Source organism: Nuphar pumila, chromosome 1 (genome assembly GCF_984573655.1).
Source record: "Nuphar pumila chromosome 1, dmNupPumi1.hap1.1, whole genome shotgun sequence".
Classification (NCBI taxonomy): domain Eukaryota; kingdom Viridiplantae; phylum Streptophyta; class Magnoliopsida; order Nymphaeales; family Nymphaeaceae; genus Nuphar; species Nuphar pumila.
Genome location: NC_143249.1, coordinates 72639519 through 72656360, shown reverse-complemented (window position 1 = coordinate 72656360; position 16842 = coordinate 72639519). Strand labels below are relative to the sequence as shown.

Below are 16842 nucleotides of genomic sequence, written 5' to 3'. Positions count from 1 at the left end.
TGATTTTATGAGTTCATTGATGGATCAAAACCCAACTTAGAAAAATGTATTACTCAAAACGTGAAACAAATCCCCAATCTAGAATTTATCAAGTGGCAACATCAAAATCAACTCCTCCTTATTTGGCTCATATCCTCCGTAACTAAACATTTACATACACTGGTTGTTGGATTGTCTACCTCATACGAGGTCTAGACAACACTAAGAGAAACCTATGCTGCTCACTCCAGATCTCATGTTCTGCAATTAAAAAATCAACTGCTCACTTTGAAAAAGAGAGAAAAGTTTTCATAAACTCTTACAAAAAGTCAAATTCATCGGCAAACTTGTTTTAGATGAAGATTTGTTATTATTTATTTATGAAAAATGATTATATTGTATAATAAATATGACATTTTTTAAAATACCCTAAAAAATTTCATATTCACTCCATGTCCAAAATTGCAAATACCCAACTTCGTTATGACCTTTTTAACCTTCGCATGTACGAAACTGATGAAGTTCATATGACATATCGCTTTGCTCCTCGGCTAACATAAACTCTCACTTAAAAGGAGTTTCTCATGTTTTTACTTGCAAACATCATGAAGGTCACATATATATCATGAAGTTCACACGTAATTTTATGTGAACCTCATTTTACTCTCAAACTTTAGAACATTTCACATACCTAATGAAGTTCACACATATGTCATGAAGTTCACATAAAAGTATGTGTGAAACAGTTTAGTATAAAAATCAAAACACCACACCCCATTATCTTTTTTAATAATTTTTTAGGGTTCTTTGTGGTCTCCAACCTATTTTCGAGCGGTGGCTTTTCTAGCAGGACTTCATCCTCAAGTATTCTAGAATCATCGTCAGTGATTTATTTTTCGGTAAGCACATATTTAATGGTTGAATCGATTTTTTTTTTTTAATATAAATTTTTTAAAACATGAGTTCATAGCTAAAACACAATTCATATGCTTTTATTTCATCCTCCAATTTAGTTGTTTATATGTTACAGATCTTGTATAATAAACATGGTATGCTGGGCACAATGTTTGATTTTTTTGTTGTTTTCTTAATGATTTGATAAATTTTTTTCTAGATATGATCATATAAACAACCCCATGTTATGGACATTTATATGTATATATTTATTTATGTTTGGTTGTTGTTGTGGATATTTTTTTGTGTTTATCGTTTGGGGTTTACTATGTTTATAGTTTTTTTCATATATATATATATATATATATATATATATATATATATATATATATATATATCATTTTCTCACATGCTAGTTTCTAAAGATAAGTAACATATGTTGTGTGGTTGTTATAGGCACCTAACGATGACCTTTAAAGGAGTTAAATATATTATTGTGGCATTGATTACCCTACTTCTATAAGAAATTTATAGCTTTGATATCTCATAAAATTGGATATATGAAAGAGTCAATTAGCCTCTGGTATACGAAAGATCCCAAATTAAATGACCAACGTATATGGATAGAGGTCTTAGATGATGATGACATAAAATCCAAGTTATTTTGTGGCAACATTTATTTAGTTGCTTGAAAAATTAAAGATATGGATCCTTTCGAGAGTGTGCATCTATCTCAGGCCCTATCTAAGCTCAGTCCTTTGAAGAATGTGCATCTTCGACGTACAGACAATGAAGAATGAGTAATTGATGTTATGCACGATCAAAGGATTAGTGTAGAGGATGAGGAATCATGTTGGCAAACCAGTGCCAATGATAAAGCTAGGTACAAGTTTTAATTTATGCTTGAGATATATGTGCAATTATTGTATTTTTTCATATATGGTTAATCTTAAATGTTGAAAATACATGAATGTTGAATGCATGGATGGGTTGGAAGAGATAGATATGATGAATCTTGACTTAGTTTGCATAACTGAACAATCAATTAGTGGTAGTAGTGGAGAATCAGATGATATCGATGATGATGACTATACCATGTTGATGAGAGAGGATAAAGACAGTGATAACATGAGACAAATAATGGTTGGTGAAAGCGATGCACATGTGACATTTGAGAAGTTGAAGCCTTGATATGTTGTAAAAGTTATATGAACATTTTTTTATCATAAGAACTATTTTATGTTTTTACACTAATGAGATATTATTGAATAGGTTCTTATTCAATGGATTCTCATACAATGAAGAGAAATTGAAAATCATTGAAGCAGAGATATCTGATTTGTATGAGCAATTGAGTAACACACCACTTATTGATTGTGAATAATTCCAATGGCTAACAAAAAGCTCAAACAATTGAGAAATTGCTATTGGCAAAAGGTTTAATGATCTTCAACATTGTCACAAGTTTTTGAAAGATCACGTGATCAAGGATAACTATAAAAAAGAATTCCTAGAGAACTGCAATAGCAGTTATTGTCGTACGCACGAGAAAGAATCCGCAGAATACAGTTGTTTACCCCTGAAAGATCCATTGCACAAAAGTGCACAAAGCATGGTACTTTCAAGTGAAGAAGTATCAAAGCGAGCATACATGTGGTGGATCACTGAGCAACCTTCTAGTAAAAAAAGTGACTTCAAAGTAGATTTTTTATGTTCTTCACAAATGCATGCATGATAACCCAAAAATAACTCCAAGAGAAATCATGAATGACATCAGTCACGAGAAAAGAATGGAGGTCACTTACAAACAAGCATGGCGTGGACAAAAACAGACTAAGGGAGAACTTTATGGTTCATTTAAAGGGTCCTTCAAAATGATTTCCGTTTATTTAGATTATTTGATGAAGGCTAACCTAGGAGTGCTAGGGTACATTCAGACCAGTCGAAAAGATCAATTTCAGTACATATTTTTATCTTTTCGTCCAAGCATCGATGGTTTTTTGAAAAGGATGTCCTTCAATTCTTATGGTAGATGAAACTTTTCTAAAAATAAGATGCGCCAGTATATTATTATTGGCCTATGGTATTGATCCTTAAGTTGAGATATTTTTTATAGCATTTGAAAATGTTGATAAGGAGTCAGAGAATTTATATGAGTGATTTTTAAGCATCTAAAGAAAGAAATCATATGCTACGACGAATATAAAGAGAGATTAGATCTTACAATTATCTCTGTTGGACATGAAGGTCTAAAGCATGTTGTCCTCTACACATAACCTACATGTCATGTTGGATATTGCATAAAGTATTTGACAAAGAACCTTTTTAAAAAATTTGTTTCACCACTCAGTGCACTTTGATGGAGTGTAGCTCGAGTAGCCGCATACAATTATATTGTCACTGACGTATATTAGGCTAACAATCACTTTCTAGCAAAAAGATATGGGTGTTTAACATTTAATATAACTGAGAGCTTAAATATGTGGATTTTGCCATACGTGATAAGCCTCTAATTCCTCTTATTGAAAAGCTTTATCTCATGCTAATTAAACCTTTTAAGAAAAAAAAGAATGTTGAAAAACATATAATAAACATTGTGGTGATGAAAGTAAAAGAAAAGCTATAAAAACTAACAAGGAAGGTACAACAAATATGCAAGTAGTGTATTGCCACTGACAGTGGTACAAAGCATATAACCGATCTCACAATTATGGTGTTGTCTTCAAAATTACTTGTGCTCTTGTCAAGAGTAGTAGGTTAGAAAGATTTCATGTGAACATGCGATCACATGCATTTTATATGAGGGGACCTACCAGAGGATTATTTAGACAAGTTCTTCACAGTTGAATTGTATCGAGCTACGTATAATATATTTTTATTCTTCTCGATGGAGAACAATGTCCCACACATCGGTTCATCGATTCTTATACCTATCTATCCACTAAAAGTGGTCCGTAAAGTAGGGTGACTTATGGTGAAAAGATAAAGAACAAAATACAAGGATGTTGTGTCATACAAGTATAGTGTATGTGGTGAGGTTGACCACAACAGGCGGACACACGAATAACAATGTAGGATTTGTTAAGAGTTGTTCAATGAATTGCTTTTTTGTATTTATGTAGTGTTTTTTAATGAATTCTTATAATGTCTTATGTATTCTATTTATATGTTATGGAGAGAAAGAATGTATAAACGTAAAGTGAAACATGACATAAAGAAAACAAAATCTTCGTTGAGCTCATCTTGAAACAAGGAACCAATTATGGTGCCTCAGTTATAATTAATGTCCTGAGTCATGTGTATATATTTATCCCACTGTGAGGATATGTGTTTATATACAAATTTAAATGGTGATAAGAATATGTAATGAGGAAGGAGTAGTTGTGCCCGTGAAAATATATGATTTCGGCAAAGAAACATTGTTGGCAAGTGACGTAAGTATAAGGTTTGCTCATTTGTATAGTTGTTCTTTTGTTAAGTTTGTATCCAGACTCATTTGAATATGACATGAATGTACCACATTTTTTACTATGTAGCATCTAATGATTCATAAAAAAAACTATAGTGGCCCACACCAAGGACATGGAAAAATAAAAGAAATTGTCAAAGACCCTTTTCCTTATCCTGTGTTTCGTTATGAGTATGAAAAGTGTGGTTTCTATTATTTTTATGTTGACTATATAAACTAACTGGTAAACAACATTCCTTTCACAGCAAATGATTGCAACTAAAGGTCAGAATGATAGTGCAACTTCATGTTTAGAGAGAAACAACTTATCGTATCAATTCTTTGATGCTGGCAAGGTATCCGTTGAACAACTTTGCATACTTAGAAAGCTTAAATTTTTACGTGCACAATGACCTTAAACTCAATTTATATTGCAGGTCATAATTCCTATCAATTGGAGCAATTACTACTAGGTTCTTTGGGAAATTGACATATAGGAGAAGGTGTTCAAGTTGTATAATACCACGGGGTCCACAAAATTTGCAGATAAGAAAGTCAAAAAACCAGTATGATAACATTACTTGTTCAATATTTTTTTTCTCTTTGTTGCATAAGTTTGTTAACTCGCTTGTATCTTATGCACTTTTTGCAGGTTAAATTTTTTGCAGTGTGGTTTGGTTGTAATTGTTATAGCGATTGGACAACTGAGGTCATGGAGGTTTTTATCAACTAAAAAATAGATAATTTCTTTGCATATGTCTATTAACTTTTGTTGCATGTTTCATACATGTACATGTTCTTTATGACTTGGTATATAACTGTTACAAGTTTGATTATGGTATATTTGTCCTCACGTGCATGTACTTAGCCAAAAATTGAGAATTGAACTTCAAGCAGGCATATATTTATATGTCATGTTTTGTTTACTTTTTTAGGATATAATCTATAGTTAGTTATTTGCTAATAACATTTTTTCAGAAAACTGTGACAAAGTCTCGCCAGCGTATTATAAAATTATATGAACATCAAAAGAAGAAGGCTTTGTAGGGTGCTAAAGAGAAGATTGAATCGTAGCAGAACGAAGATGGTACGAAAGACACATCATACCATGAGATGCAGGCTAGCGAGGTCATGATAGTTGAACTGTGGATACTTGAGACAAATTTATTTTGAATTGTCAATGTAAAACTATAATTTGTATGAATTAAATGTTGAATTCAATGTTGGAACACAGTTTGCCAATAATGAGTTTTTATATGAGTATTAAGCCCTTTTTTCTCGTGCAGAAGTGTTTTATGATAGATCTGAACTATTAGATGTTTTTAGCATGCTCAATTTAGAGGGAATGGACTCTTAGATCATGTTTTTTTGATAAAAAATTGTATTTTTATAAGCTGAAAAAAAATTGATGCCTTCATAACCATTGAATTTGGATCACCAAAAAACCCTGTATGCAGGTCAGATTCTGATGATCCAAAAGTTGATTCCCACTAAACAAAACTTATAGATCACATCTATGGTGTTAGATGTTAGAAAAAACATAAAAAAATACAATATTTGAAGGTGCCTAATGGGACAGAATGAGAAAAGCAGTTAGAACCAGCACATTACTCTATATATACAATAATTCTATGGTGCTCCGAGAGCATCTACTCCCACCTATCAGAAATCATACTTGTAGGTTTCATCTTCTCAATCAAGCTTTATAGAAGTACTTAAAATGATTTATTTTGTAACATGGTTTGGATCATATTTTCAGACCTAAAAATAGGTTTTTATAAGTCACTAAGTTTTGATACATTGTGAGCCATTGATTTTTTATAATTTTAAAAACCTACATGTAGGCTATCATCACATGATCCAAATTTTGTTTTTCACTAAATAAAGATTTCAGATCAATTCTATAGGGTCTGATCAACGAAAAAGAAAGTAAAATTTTTTGAAAATATAAAGCTTCTATTAGGTGGGAGTAGGCGCACCCTATTATTGTGTGGAGCCACTAGTTGAACTAAACTCTATTATTGTGTGGAGCGCCCTATTGAAAGTAAAAAAATTCCACACAAGACTAGTCAGGATTTTGTGGCTGATATCATGATCTGTAACGCCCCCAAAATCCCAACTTGAAAAATCCTTAGATTTTTAGGATTTTTTTTTTTAAACATTACGCAAGCGAAAAATTATAAGGGAAACTAGTTGGAAAATTTGAGGTGGATTATAGAATGAACAACAAGAAGAAACATTTCATTTCCAAAGGTTTACAAAATGAGACAGAATAAATTATACATCTTCCATTTACAAAACGTCTCCCAAAACAGGAGGATCCCCAAAACCACTGCCAAGATCTCCAAAATTCAAAGTGTGGGTTCAATCCTCCGCTGCACATCGGCGCCATTGCACCTCTATTAAATATCACCTGTATCTTCATAAAACGAGGTTAGTACTCTTGCGAGTTAGTAAAATAATATCTACAACTACCCATTTATATAAAACATAAGCAAGCTACCATGAATTTGCAACTATCAACAAAGCTAACATTTACAACAATCTAACATGAATTGCAATTATCATCAAGGCTAACATTTACAACACATTAGTAAATCTAACATGAATTGTAATTATCAACAAAGCTAACATTTACAACACATAAGTAAATCTAACATGAATTGCAATTATCAACAAAGCTAACATTTACAACACACAAGTAAATGTAGCATGAATTGCATTTATCAACAAAGCTAACATGACGGAACAATTAGAAACATTTGCAATAATTAACAAGTTCAACTATATAGTAGCTAACATGTCTTAGACAGTGAAATTAGGCAATTAAATAAGTAGGCAATTAAACAACTAAGCTAAGGAACTACAACATCAACATCAACATCAACTCGTAAGTCAGTAGTTAGCAAGTTAGTTTAATTGTTCTGTCTTGATTACTCCTTTGGGTACGCGAAGAAACCTCACATTCTGTAAAAAATATCGTCGGTGTTTATTATTCTATGTTATATGATAACCGGAGTACCTACAGACCGAGTAAAACCTCATGCGGCGGCTCGTAGCCGAGAGAAAACTTCGCATAGGTAACGAATTACAATCCACACTAGTGCAGTAGCTGAGGCACCTCAATAGGTCACCTTGACCTCCCTAACTCTGAGTGATTGGAGGCCAAAGGACGCATTTGCTCTTAAAACGTGTAGTAAAATTAACAAGTCACTCAGGGTTGTACCATCCACCCTCTCCAAGGTTAATCATTTTTTGAATGGTAATTAGGCGACTTATCTTATTAGGGCTTAGTTAGTCAACATTCTCTCATTTTTGAGGTACTTAGGCCCATCTGGCTTTGTGTTCCCCACAAGGCAACACGAACAACACTAAAAGGTTTAGCCCACCTATTCATGTGCTCAAGCCTCACACGTCCACAAAAGAGCTCTTTGCCTGTGAAGGCAACCATCATACATTCATTATTTAGAGGTTTATGACACAACAAGTATAAGTGAGCTCTACTCACGAAATGGGCACATCGCCCAACTCAAGTCGCCATGGAGTTCCAAACATGTACCAGGATATGCAAAACAAGTGTCATAACCCTATTGTGATGTTCTTGTCCCCTTGGCATTCGGGACGAACCAAGTGTCAAATGTGTATCATGTATCAGATATAAGCGCACATGAAACCATTAAAGCATTCATTGCATGCTAAGAAATATTGTTAAGTATAAGACACTTGATTATAATCATACTCAATTCATCATAGTCTCGTTTAGTGACATGAGGTGCAAGTGACAAGTGTTCATTCGTGCTACAACATTGATATTTCATGTCACATCATATTCATTGCATACTTGAAATCGTATCAAGATGTGTGATAAGTGCACATAACATAAGTCATTTAATCATACATATTGTGAAAAAGGCTACAACATCGATATTATGTGTCACATCATATCATGATTTAGATGCTTGTGCTATATCGCTTTAATCCAGACATACGGTCTAACACATGCTTCTATAGGCAATTTTGCACCCGTGTCAGGCTTGTGCGAGAAGTGCATGTGACATAGCATAGTTTGGAATTTTACGATACTTGAACATCATACTCCTAATGGGTGTGTGACATATCGCATTCATCATGCTACAATAACAGTTTTAATGGTTTCGAATCATGTCATTTTGATTCCATCATGTATTTTCGACAATTCCTTAAACATACAAAAATGTGAATTGTACCAACTAATTATGTCACATATGCTTCATATCAAGATCGTGCCAACATGTGCAAGTGTGAAGTGTACCTTAACAACAAAATTCATTGCTTAAATAACCATAATTTTCACACAAAAAATCTTGAATCGTTCCACACATGTTATCGCATCAATATTTTTATATCATATCATGCTCATTCATATACTTGCAACTGTGTCAAGATGTGCGGCAAGTGCATGTGATTTGAGTCATTCTATCATGCATACGTGAAAAGCTACAACCTTTGAACATCATGGTTAACATTGTAAAGTCCATATTCTTGCTTGAAAATGTGCATGATATATCACATTCAAGTTGCAGTACTCTTTATTTGGTCTAACTATGCTTCTTAATGTGAATGCATCCAAAGGGATGTCGTAGGTGCGGTGAGTTTGCAGTACACATATAAGTGTATATATACATTGCCTAAGCGGTGACCTTACTACCGCAACATCGACAGCCAAGGTGCTGCCCAAAATGCCAACGCCGCAGGAAAATTGCAGCGTCTATATGCAGTCCAACGAAAGCCAAAAGCATACCAAATTGGCAGCAAACTGCTTGCTTCAAACATGCGCAAAATGCAAAGAAAAGATCGCAGCAACCCAACTGGCCATGCGCTCAAGGTATGCAGAGAAACGCAGCCAGCTAGGTGCTGCCAGCCAACACATTGCTACAAGAAAATTTGTTGTGAACAAAGTGCTGCCAGCAAGTTTCCAATGTGCAGGAAAATGCAGCCTTAAAGCATGCTGTCATGCCAGAAATTTGACAACAGCCAAATGTTGTTCAAACGATGAAAAGAAAGTAAATTTGCAGAGATGCAAGTGCTGCCCAAGAGGGGACAGGTGTGCAGCTTGAAATCCCAGCTTTATAGGTGCTATCACAGGGTGTTCTAAGTGCAGACACGGGCTGACGAAGGGGATGACCTAAGGGTCGGTTCTCCTAATGCCAAAGATTACGTCGGTTCTTGCTGGTTTTCGCGTAGGAGGAACTTGAAGGCTAGCTATGCAAGTGTGACAGCTTCTGCCCTTGCTAGGCAGAGTTAGAGGGGCATGTAACCAGCCCACAACTGGGCTAGTGCACAACCTGGTCTGGCTTGACATGCAGGCCCAGACCCGCCGGCGATGTGCGGGAAGAAGCAATGCGGCTTGCAAGCGAAGACTGTCCGGGCTCAAGGAGCTGGAGCGCCCAACAGCTAAACCGGCAGCCCATGAGTTGCTTCCACAACTAGGCTGACACACAGCATGGTCAGCCTGCTGACCAGCTGATCCGGGCTCACCCACTCAGCCCAAAAACTTAAGCAAAACCGTGGTGCAAAGAAGAGCCTAATGCGGTATATATTTTTTTTAAAAAAGATTTAACTTGGCATGTTGTCATTAATGTATTTATTTTTTTGTGTATGCAGGTACCTTCGCAATGGAGCAGACCCCAGAGTGATGGGCTGCTAGGGATCTCGGTTGGGTTGTACCCAATCGGCCCAGCCGAATGGGCGCACCCGGCAAGCAACAATCGCCTGGCAGCTGTGTGATGTCCAACTAGGCAAAAGGAATGCCCAGGTCTGGTCCGAATGGACCAGACCAAGTGTTTGCTGGAAAGGACCGACTGACCCGGTCTGAACCATGTGGTTCAGACCCTGGTCAGGGTCCTCCAACAGCAACTGAAAGCTGGAACAAAAGAAGGAAGAGGAAAAAGACTTGAAACAAAAACAAATATATCTTGTTGGGCATGCACGGCTGTGGGCTAGGGGTGCGGGGACCAACCCCTCTTGCGCCCAAAACTGCAAGGACGGCGCCAAAAGTGCCCAACCATACCTCTGTCCGAAAGCACATTGGGGGTTCTGTGCAAAAATGTATACAAATAGAGAAAAAGAATATGCCTTGTTACGGAAAGGAATAGTGCTATATTGCCATGCATGAACATTGAAACAAGAAAAGAAGGGCAGCAAATTGAAAGGTAAGTGTGGGCGTGTGTGAGTTAACCGTGTGCATTACCTATACCAAAAAGAAATATGCAGCCCTTATGATTCAAATCCACCGAAATTCCTCATGCATTTCAGAATCAGTTTCATGCTTGCATGTAAAAATAAGAGATGCATCATTCAATCACAACAAAAATGGAGAATGTAGACATATTCTCACCTTGATTCTTCCGGAAAAGATGAGGAACACGATTTCACTTGGCTGCTAGTGTAGAGGGGAGTCCCTTTTCGGTACCCAACCCTACACAAGAGCACAACGAAGCTCTAATGGAGGCCACAGATATTCGTTTGGGAGAGAGAGAGAGAGAGAGAGACTCGCATACACAAAAAAATAAATACATTAATGACAGCATGCCAAGTTAAATCTTTTTCAAAAATATATATACTGCATTATGCTCTTCTTTGCACCGCGGTTTTGCTCAAGCTTTTGGGCTGAGCGGGTGAGCTCGGACCAGCTGGTCAGCGGGCTAACCATGTTGTGTGTGTCCACCCAATTATGGCAGCAACTCATGGGTTGTCAGTTCAGCTACTGGGCGCTCCAGCTCCATAAGCCTGAACAGTCTTCGCTTGCAAGCCGCAAGGCTTCTTCCCGCACATCAGCTGACGGGTCTGGGCTTGCATGTCAGGCCAGACCAGACTATGCACTAGCCCAGCCGTGGGCTGGTTACATGCCCCTCCAACCCTGCCTAGCAACGGCAGCAACTGTCGCACTTGCACAGCTAGCCTTCAAGTTCCTCTTACACGAAAACCGGCAAGAACCAGCGCAACCTTTGGCATTAGGGGAAGTGACCCTTAGGTCATCCCCTTCACCAGCCCGTGTCCGCACTTAGAACACCCTATGACAGCACCTATAAAGCTGGGATTTCAAGTTGCACGCCTGTCCCCTCTTGGGCAACACTTGCATCTCCGCAAATTCACTTTCTTTCCATCGTTTGGACAACATTTGGCTACTGTCAAATTTCTGGCACGACAGCATGCTTTAAGGCTGCATTTTCCTGTACATTGGAAACTTGCTGGCAGCACTTTGTGCACAACAAATTTCTTTGTAGCAGTGTGTTGGCTAGCATCACCTAGTTGGCTGTGTTTCCTTGGATACCTTGAGCGCATGGCCAGTTGGGTTGCTGCAATCTTTTCTTTGCATTTTGTGCACGTTTAGAGCAAGCAGTTTGCTGCCAATTTGGTATGCTTTTGGCTTTTGTTAGACGCTGTAGTTTTCCTGCAACGTTGGTATTTTGGGCAGCACCTTGGATGTCGATGTTGCGGTAGTAAGGTCACCGCTTAGGCAATGTATATATGCACTTATACGTGTGTTGCAAACTCACCACACCTACGACATCCCTTTGGATGCATTCACATTAAGAAGCATAGTTAGAGCCAAATAAAGAGTACTGCAACTTGAATGTGATATGTCATGCATATTTTTAAGCACAAATATGGACTTTACAATGTTAACCATGATGTTCAAAGGTTGTAGCTTTTCACATAAGCATGATAGAATGACTCAAATCGCGTGCACTTGTCGCACATCTTGACACGGTTGCAAGTATACGAATGAGCATGATATGATATAAAAATATTAATGTGATAACATGTGTGGAACGATTTAAGAATTTTATGCAAAAATTATGGTTGTTTAAGCAATGAATTTTGTTGTTAAGATACACTTCACACTTGCACATATTGGCACGATCTTGATATGAAACATATGTGAGAAAGAGTACAAATGTTGCTACTTTTTGCAAAATCATGTGAGAATTCTAGGTTTACCAAAAGGTTGACGTATGCCTAAAAGAGCTTGTTGAATCTTTTGCATTTTTGCTAAAAGGGAGGAGCTTTTAAGGAAAACTTTTAAGCTCAATCCCTTAAACAATGATATCAAAGAATAATGTACGCCAGTCATGGGCATCCTCTGTAAAATAAAGAATGCAGAAATTCATTAATGCCCGAGTAACCATAATCGAAATTTGGGGGTGTTTTTGGATGCCATCAAATGCTTCAAACGGAGTGTTTTTATTAGGATTATCTACAAGAAACAAACCAAAAAAAAAATTATACTTCCTAGTCATACCTAAAAATTTAAATACACACCTCTTTTTTTTTATGGCCGAACAATAACACTTGTAAATAGAGCTGTGCAGTTTGCATCGGGTACCCTAAATTCCTGGGCATGGAAATGCTGTCCCGAATAATATTGAGATCCCGACCTGAGCAATATAAAGGCCAGATTGGGGTCATGATTTTTGCCGGGTAGCCATGCAGACCCGGATTTTTTGCGGGGTACCCAAGCCGACACAAGTATTATATATATATTGATAAAAACAAATTTCTAAAATTATGCAGGTCTGGGCTTGGGATTCCATTTTCATGACCCAACAAAACCTGCAGTCAGTTACTAGTTATATGGGCGGTTCTGGGTCAACCCTGACCTTGACAACCCTACTTGTGGACCTAGGGCTAGTTCACAAGTTGGTCATTCCTATTTTCACCCTTATTGGTGATTTCTCTGCTAAATTTTCAGGTTTATCAACTTTTAATTATCGTCAAAAACAGAGCAGTTATCAGGGGCATGGATTTGAATTACCAAAATAAAACCATATATGAATTTAAATTTTAAGCTTTATTTTACTATCCAAGCATGTTGTTGTAGATATCCTACTTTTTTTAGGATTTAAAAATCTAAGACCAGATAGAGTTGAGGGTTTAGCAGGGTGTAAGGTTCGATAGTGAATCACAAGGAATCCCAGACCAACCCATAGGCCGGCAATTTATGCCCGCAACTCTCTTCGAACTTTAGAAGCTTGAGTGACAGTTTTTCATCTGATAGTTGGAACTTGAAGTTAAAATAGTGGTTCTCTGGACGTTTCACTTCAGATCACACTATAATTTCAAGAGTTTACTCTTGTTTCCAGCCATTTTTTACCAGATTTTGTGCTTATGAAAATAAAACAACAATGGCACTTTTTATAACAGGATATTTTCACCAAATCTATACTAGAATTACAGTTTAAATCTAGTCCATTTAAGATTTTTTACATCTAAAATGCTTGTTTTCAACTAGGGATGGCAGTGGACAGGGGGTAAACAGGGATAGGGGACCTAAGATGTTCATAAAACAGAGAATGAACCGGGGATAGAGGTTAAAATCAAAACCCATGCGGGGATGGAGGCAGGAATGGACTTACTCTAAACCCTGCCCCATCCCCGTTGAAGAAATTATTATTAGACCCTTATATATATATATATATATATATATATATATATATATATATATATATATATATATATATATATATATATATATATATATATATATATAACCCTAACATAAAACCCTTTCTCAAATCTCTCCTCCCATTCTCCTAACAAGCAACACAAGCTCCCATTCCTCTATTTTTCTTCCTCTAACAGCCGAAGGCGGCAGCAGCAGAAGGATCAAAAAAATAGGCCTCGCCTCATCCCCAATGGACCAGGGATGGAGGACATGAAACAGAGAATGGATCAAGGATAGATGTTAAAATCAAAACCTGTGCAGGCATGATGGCAGGGATGGAGGGCAAAATTTTGAGATGGCGGAGGGGTGGAGACCTTGTCCCCCACCCCTGCCCCGGTCCACTGCCATCCTTATTTTCAACCAACTACTACACCTACTATCACCATGTAAGTTTAGGATTTAGATTTAACTGTGTTCCTCATAGGATCTCATTCAGATCCAGATCAAAATTAGGATTCAAACACCAAACTTTTACTAACTCCTATCACCATGTGACTATCAACCGTACCTCATGAGAGTTCAGTCACAAACAAGCTTGTGTGATAACTCTTGATATAAAGAATTGACCACAGATGTGGAGTTGACACAGTAATCATGACTTCTATCTTACATGGCGCTGGGAAGGTGTTCAAGCAGTTAATTGGCCTGTACAATTTTATTAAGCAACAAATTTTTTTTTTTTTTGAGGCAAGCTGGGGTTAGGCAGACTCCCACCGGTTATTATTCAACATACCACTGGGTGTTTTGAACCTGCAACATCCCACCACAAGGTGACGTGCACTAACAATATTAGATCATACAACATGATCCATCCCTTATCATCTCCGAATATTGGCATCTTAATTACAAACGAGATTGTGATGTGGTCGACATGAAGATGTAATCCTTCCATTGGTGATACGTAACGCCATAAAAGTAAACCTCAGTAGCCGCTAACAAACAGAAGATCCCATCCTCAGAAAACTCAGTTGCAATTGTTTGGTCAAACTCTTGTCCATGGCAAGAACACGGGCCAGAACCCAGGTCTCAAAAATAACCACAAGCTCACATATGGTTGATCGACTCTAGTTGAGGCCGAAGTCTAACCATAAGCATTGATAAGGTTGACCGCTGTGCAGCCACCAAAAATATGAATGAAAAAACAAAGCTAGAGCATCATCAGGTAGGCCCATTCAAAATGATCCATCAGGACAGAAAATGCCTATATCACAGAGCAGATCTTTCATGCTAAGGTTCATACGTGTCCAATTGTGAACATGGAGCTGTAGGTTAAAAAAAAGAGTTGTACAATGGCTTAGCTGATCTGTGATGTATACCTATGAGCCAGTAGATGCAATGTTGTCCACCACAATGCAGCGGCTGCAGATTTAGAAGATACGCAGTTTTCAGGACCTTGTCATGTTCCCTTAAGAGAAAGAAAAGTTGAAGTCATCTGATTCGTAGAAAAAACATCATCCAAGGTCCAGAAAAAGCAACCATATCAGATCAGTGGACTCACTTCTATGTCACAGATGTGATGATTATGTTCCACTTGTACTACGGTTCCTGTGACCCTTGGCTGCTATTAACATCCTGAACATCTGCCTCCATCTGGTTGAGTGTTTCTTCTCTACTGCCATCCTCATCATCATCATATGCTTGGGAGTTCAGTACTTGGCCTGACAAGTCCTTGTGTTTCAAGTTGCCTGTCACAGTGGATCATGAAAGAAACATGAAAGAAATGGAAGCAAGCACACACATGCACCACACATACAAACATGCAGACATGCATGAGAGATGTATAGGTGGAAGAACATTTGTAATTGCTGCATACAACTATTAGTGGCATGTCATGTAGATTCAGGAAGAAAATTTCTACCTTGTGGTTTTTCTTTTATCAACATCTATTGCTCACAGGTATGAAAATAAAGATAAAGACATTCAAGGGTGTCCAAGAATTTTGACTGATTACAAGATGCAAACTTATCGAAAAATTATGTTTGGGTCTCTCTCTCTCTCTCTCTCTCTCTCTCTCTCTCTCTCTCTATATATATATATATATATATATATATATATATATATGGTGCTATTGAAGGCATGAAACTATTGAATATGAATCACCCGCTTTTCATAATCTTTTTTATTTTTTATTTTTATGTAGATTGGACCTTATGGATGTGATCTACAAGGGTTGTTAAGTAGAAATGAGTTTTGAATCAGGTGATCGTAACATGTAAATAGGTTTGTTAAGGGTTTCAAAAATCAATGTTTCACAATACAATAAATTTTTACGACTGAAAAAATCATATTTTTAGATTGAAATAACACCATCCAAGTTTGATCCTTAGTAAACAAGCCATGCAATTGACTTGACCAAACTTGAACTTATGATTTCTAGCTCAATAGTTTTGTGCCTGCAATAGAACCAAATATTAATCCCTAATATATATATATATATATATATATAGAAAAAGTAGTAGCTGTGCAACCCTTAGGTGAGCAGCTACCAGCGGGACTCCACTGGCCGTCCATTGCGGCCTTGATGGACGGCCAACGCAAAAAGTGAGGAAAAACTCATGCCTTTTTTGGCTTTAGCCGGTTTCTGACCACTGCTAAAGGTCCCAGCAGAAACTAGGACCTTTAGCGACGGTCAAAAATCGATCATTAAAGACTCAGTTTTCCGCTGGGCCTTTAGTGACAGATTTGTGACCGCCGAAAGCCATAAAAGGTGGATTTCCGTATTTTTTTGTGGCCATCCATCAGAGACAGGTAGCTGCGCACCTAAGAGTTGTGCAGATACCTCTCTCTCTCTCTCTCTCTCTCTCTCTCTCTATATATATATATATATATATATATATATATATATATATATATATAGCTGTCTACTTTGATCTGTGCCTCCCGCCAGCCTACGGGGTTTCCGAAGGGATTTGATGTTTTTCTCAAATCTGACCATACAGGTGTTCTACATGCTTGATTTTATAGGAATGAACTCTTCGATCGTGTGATTCCAATATATGGGTAAGTTTTTATAAGGCTTGACAATTGACGGTCT

At 37.2% G+C, this 16842-nt stretch overlaps 1 protein-coding gene across 3 annotated transcripts in view; it reads right to left on the bottom strand.

The window, feature by feature from the left end:
• Positions 1 to 14763: 14763 nt before the first annotated feature.
• LOC149849024 (fanconi anemia group D2 protein) overlaps positions 14764 to 16842 on the bottom strand; it is a 131707-nt gene continuing 129628 nt past the window's right edge. The window contains exons 31-32 of one of the 3 annotated variants that reach the window (XM_090013198.1): positions 15307 to 15493; positions 14764 to 15213 (exon numbers count right to left, since the gene is read on the bottom strand). In XM_090013198.1, the coding sequence (XP_089869324.1) occupies positions 15345 to 15493 (149 nt within the window). In that variant the 3' untranslated portion in view covers positions 14764 to 15213; positions 15307 to 15344. Of the gene's footprint in view, positions 15494 to 16842 lie in introns of all 3 variants that reach the window. The other 2 variants (XM_090013202.1, XM_090013195.1) reach the window with 2 other exon arrangements.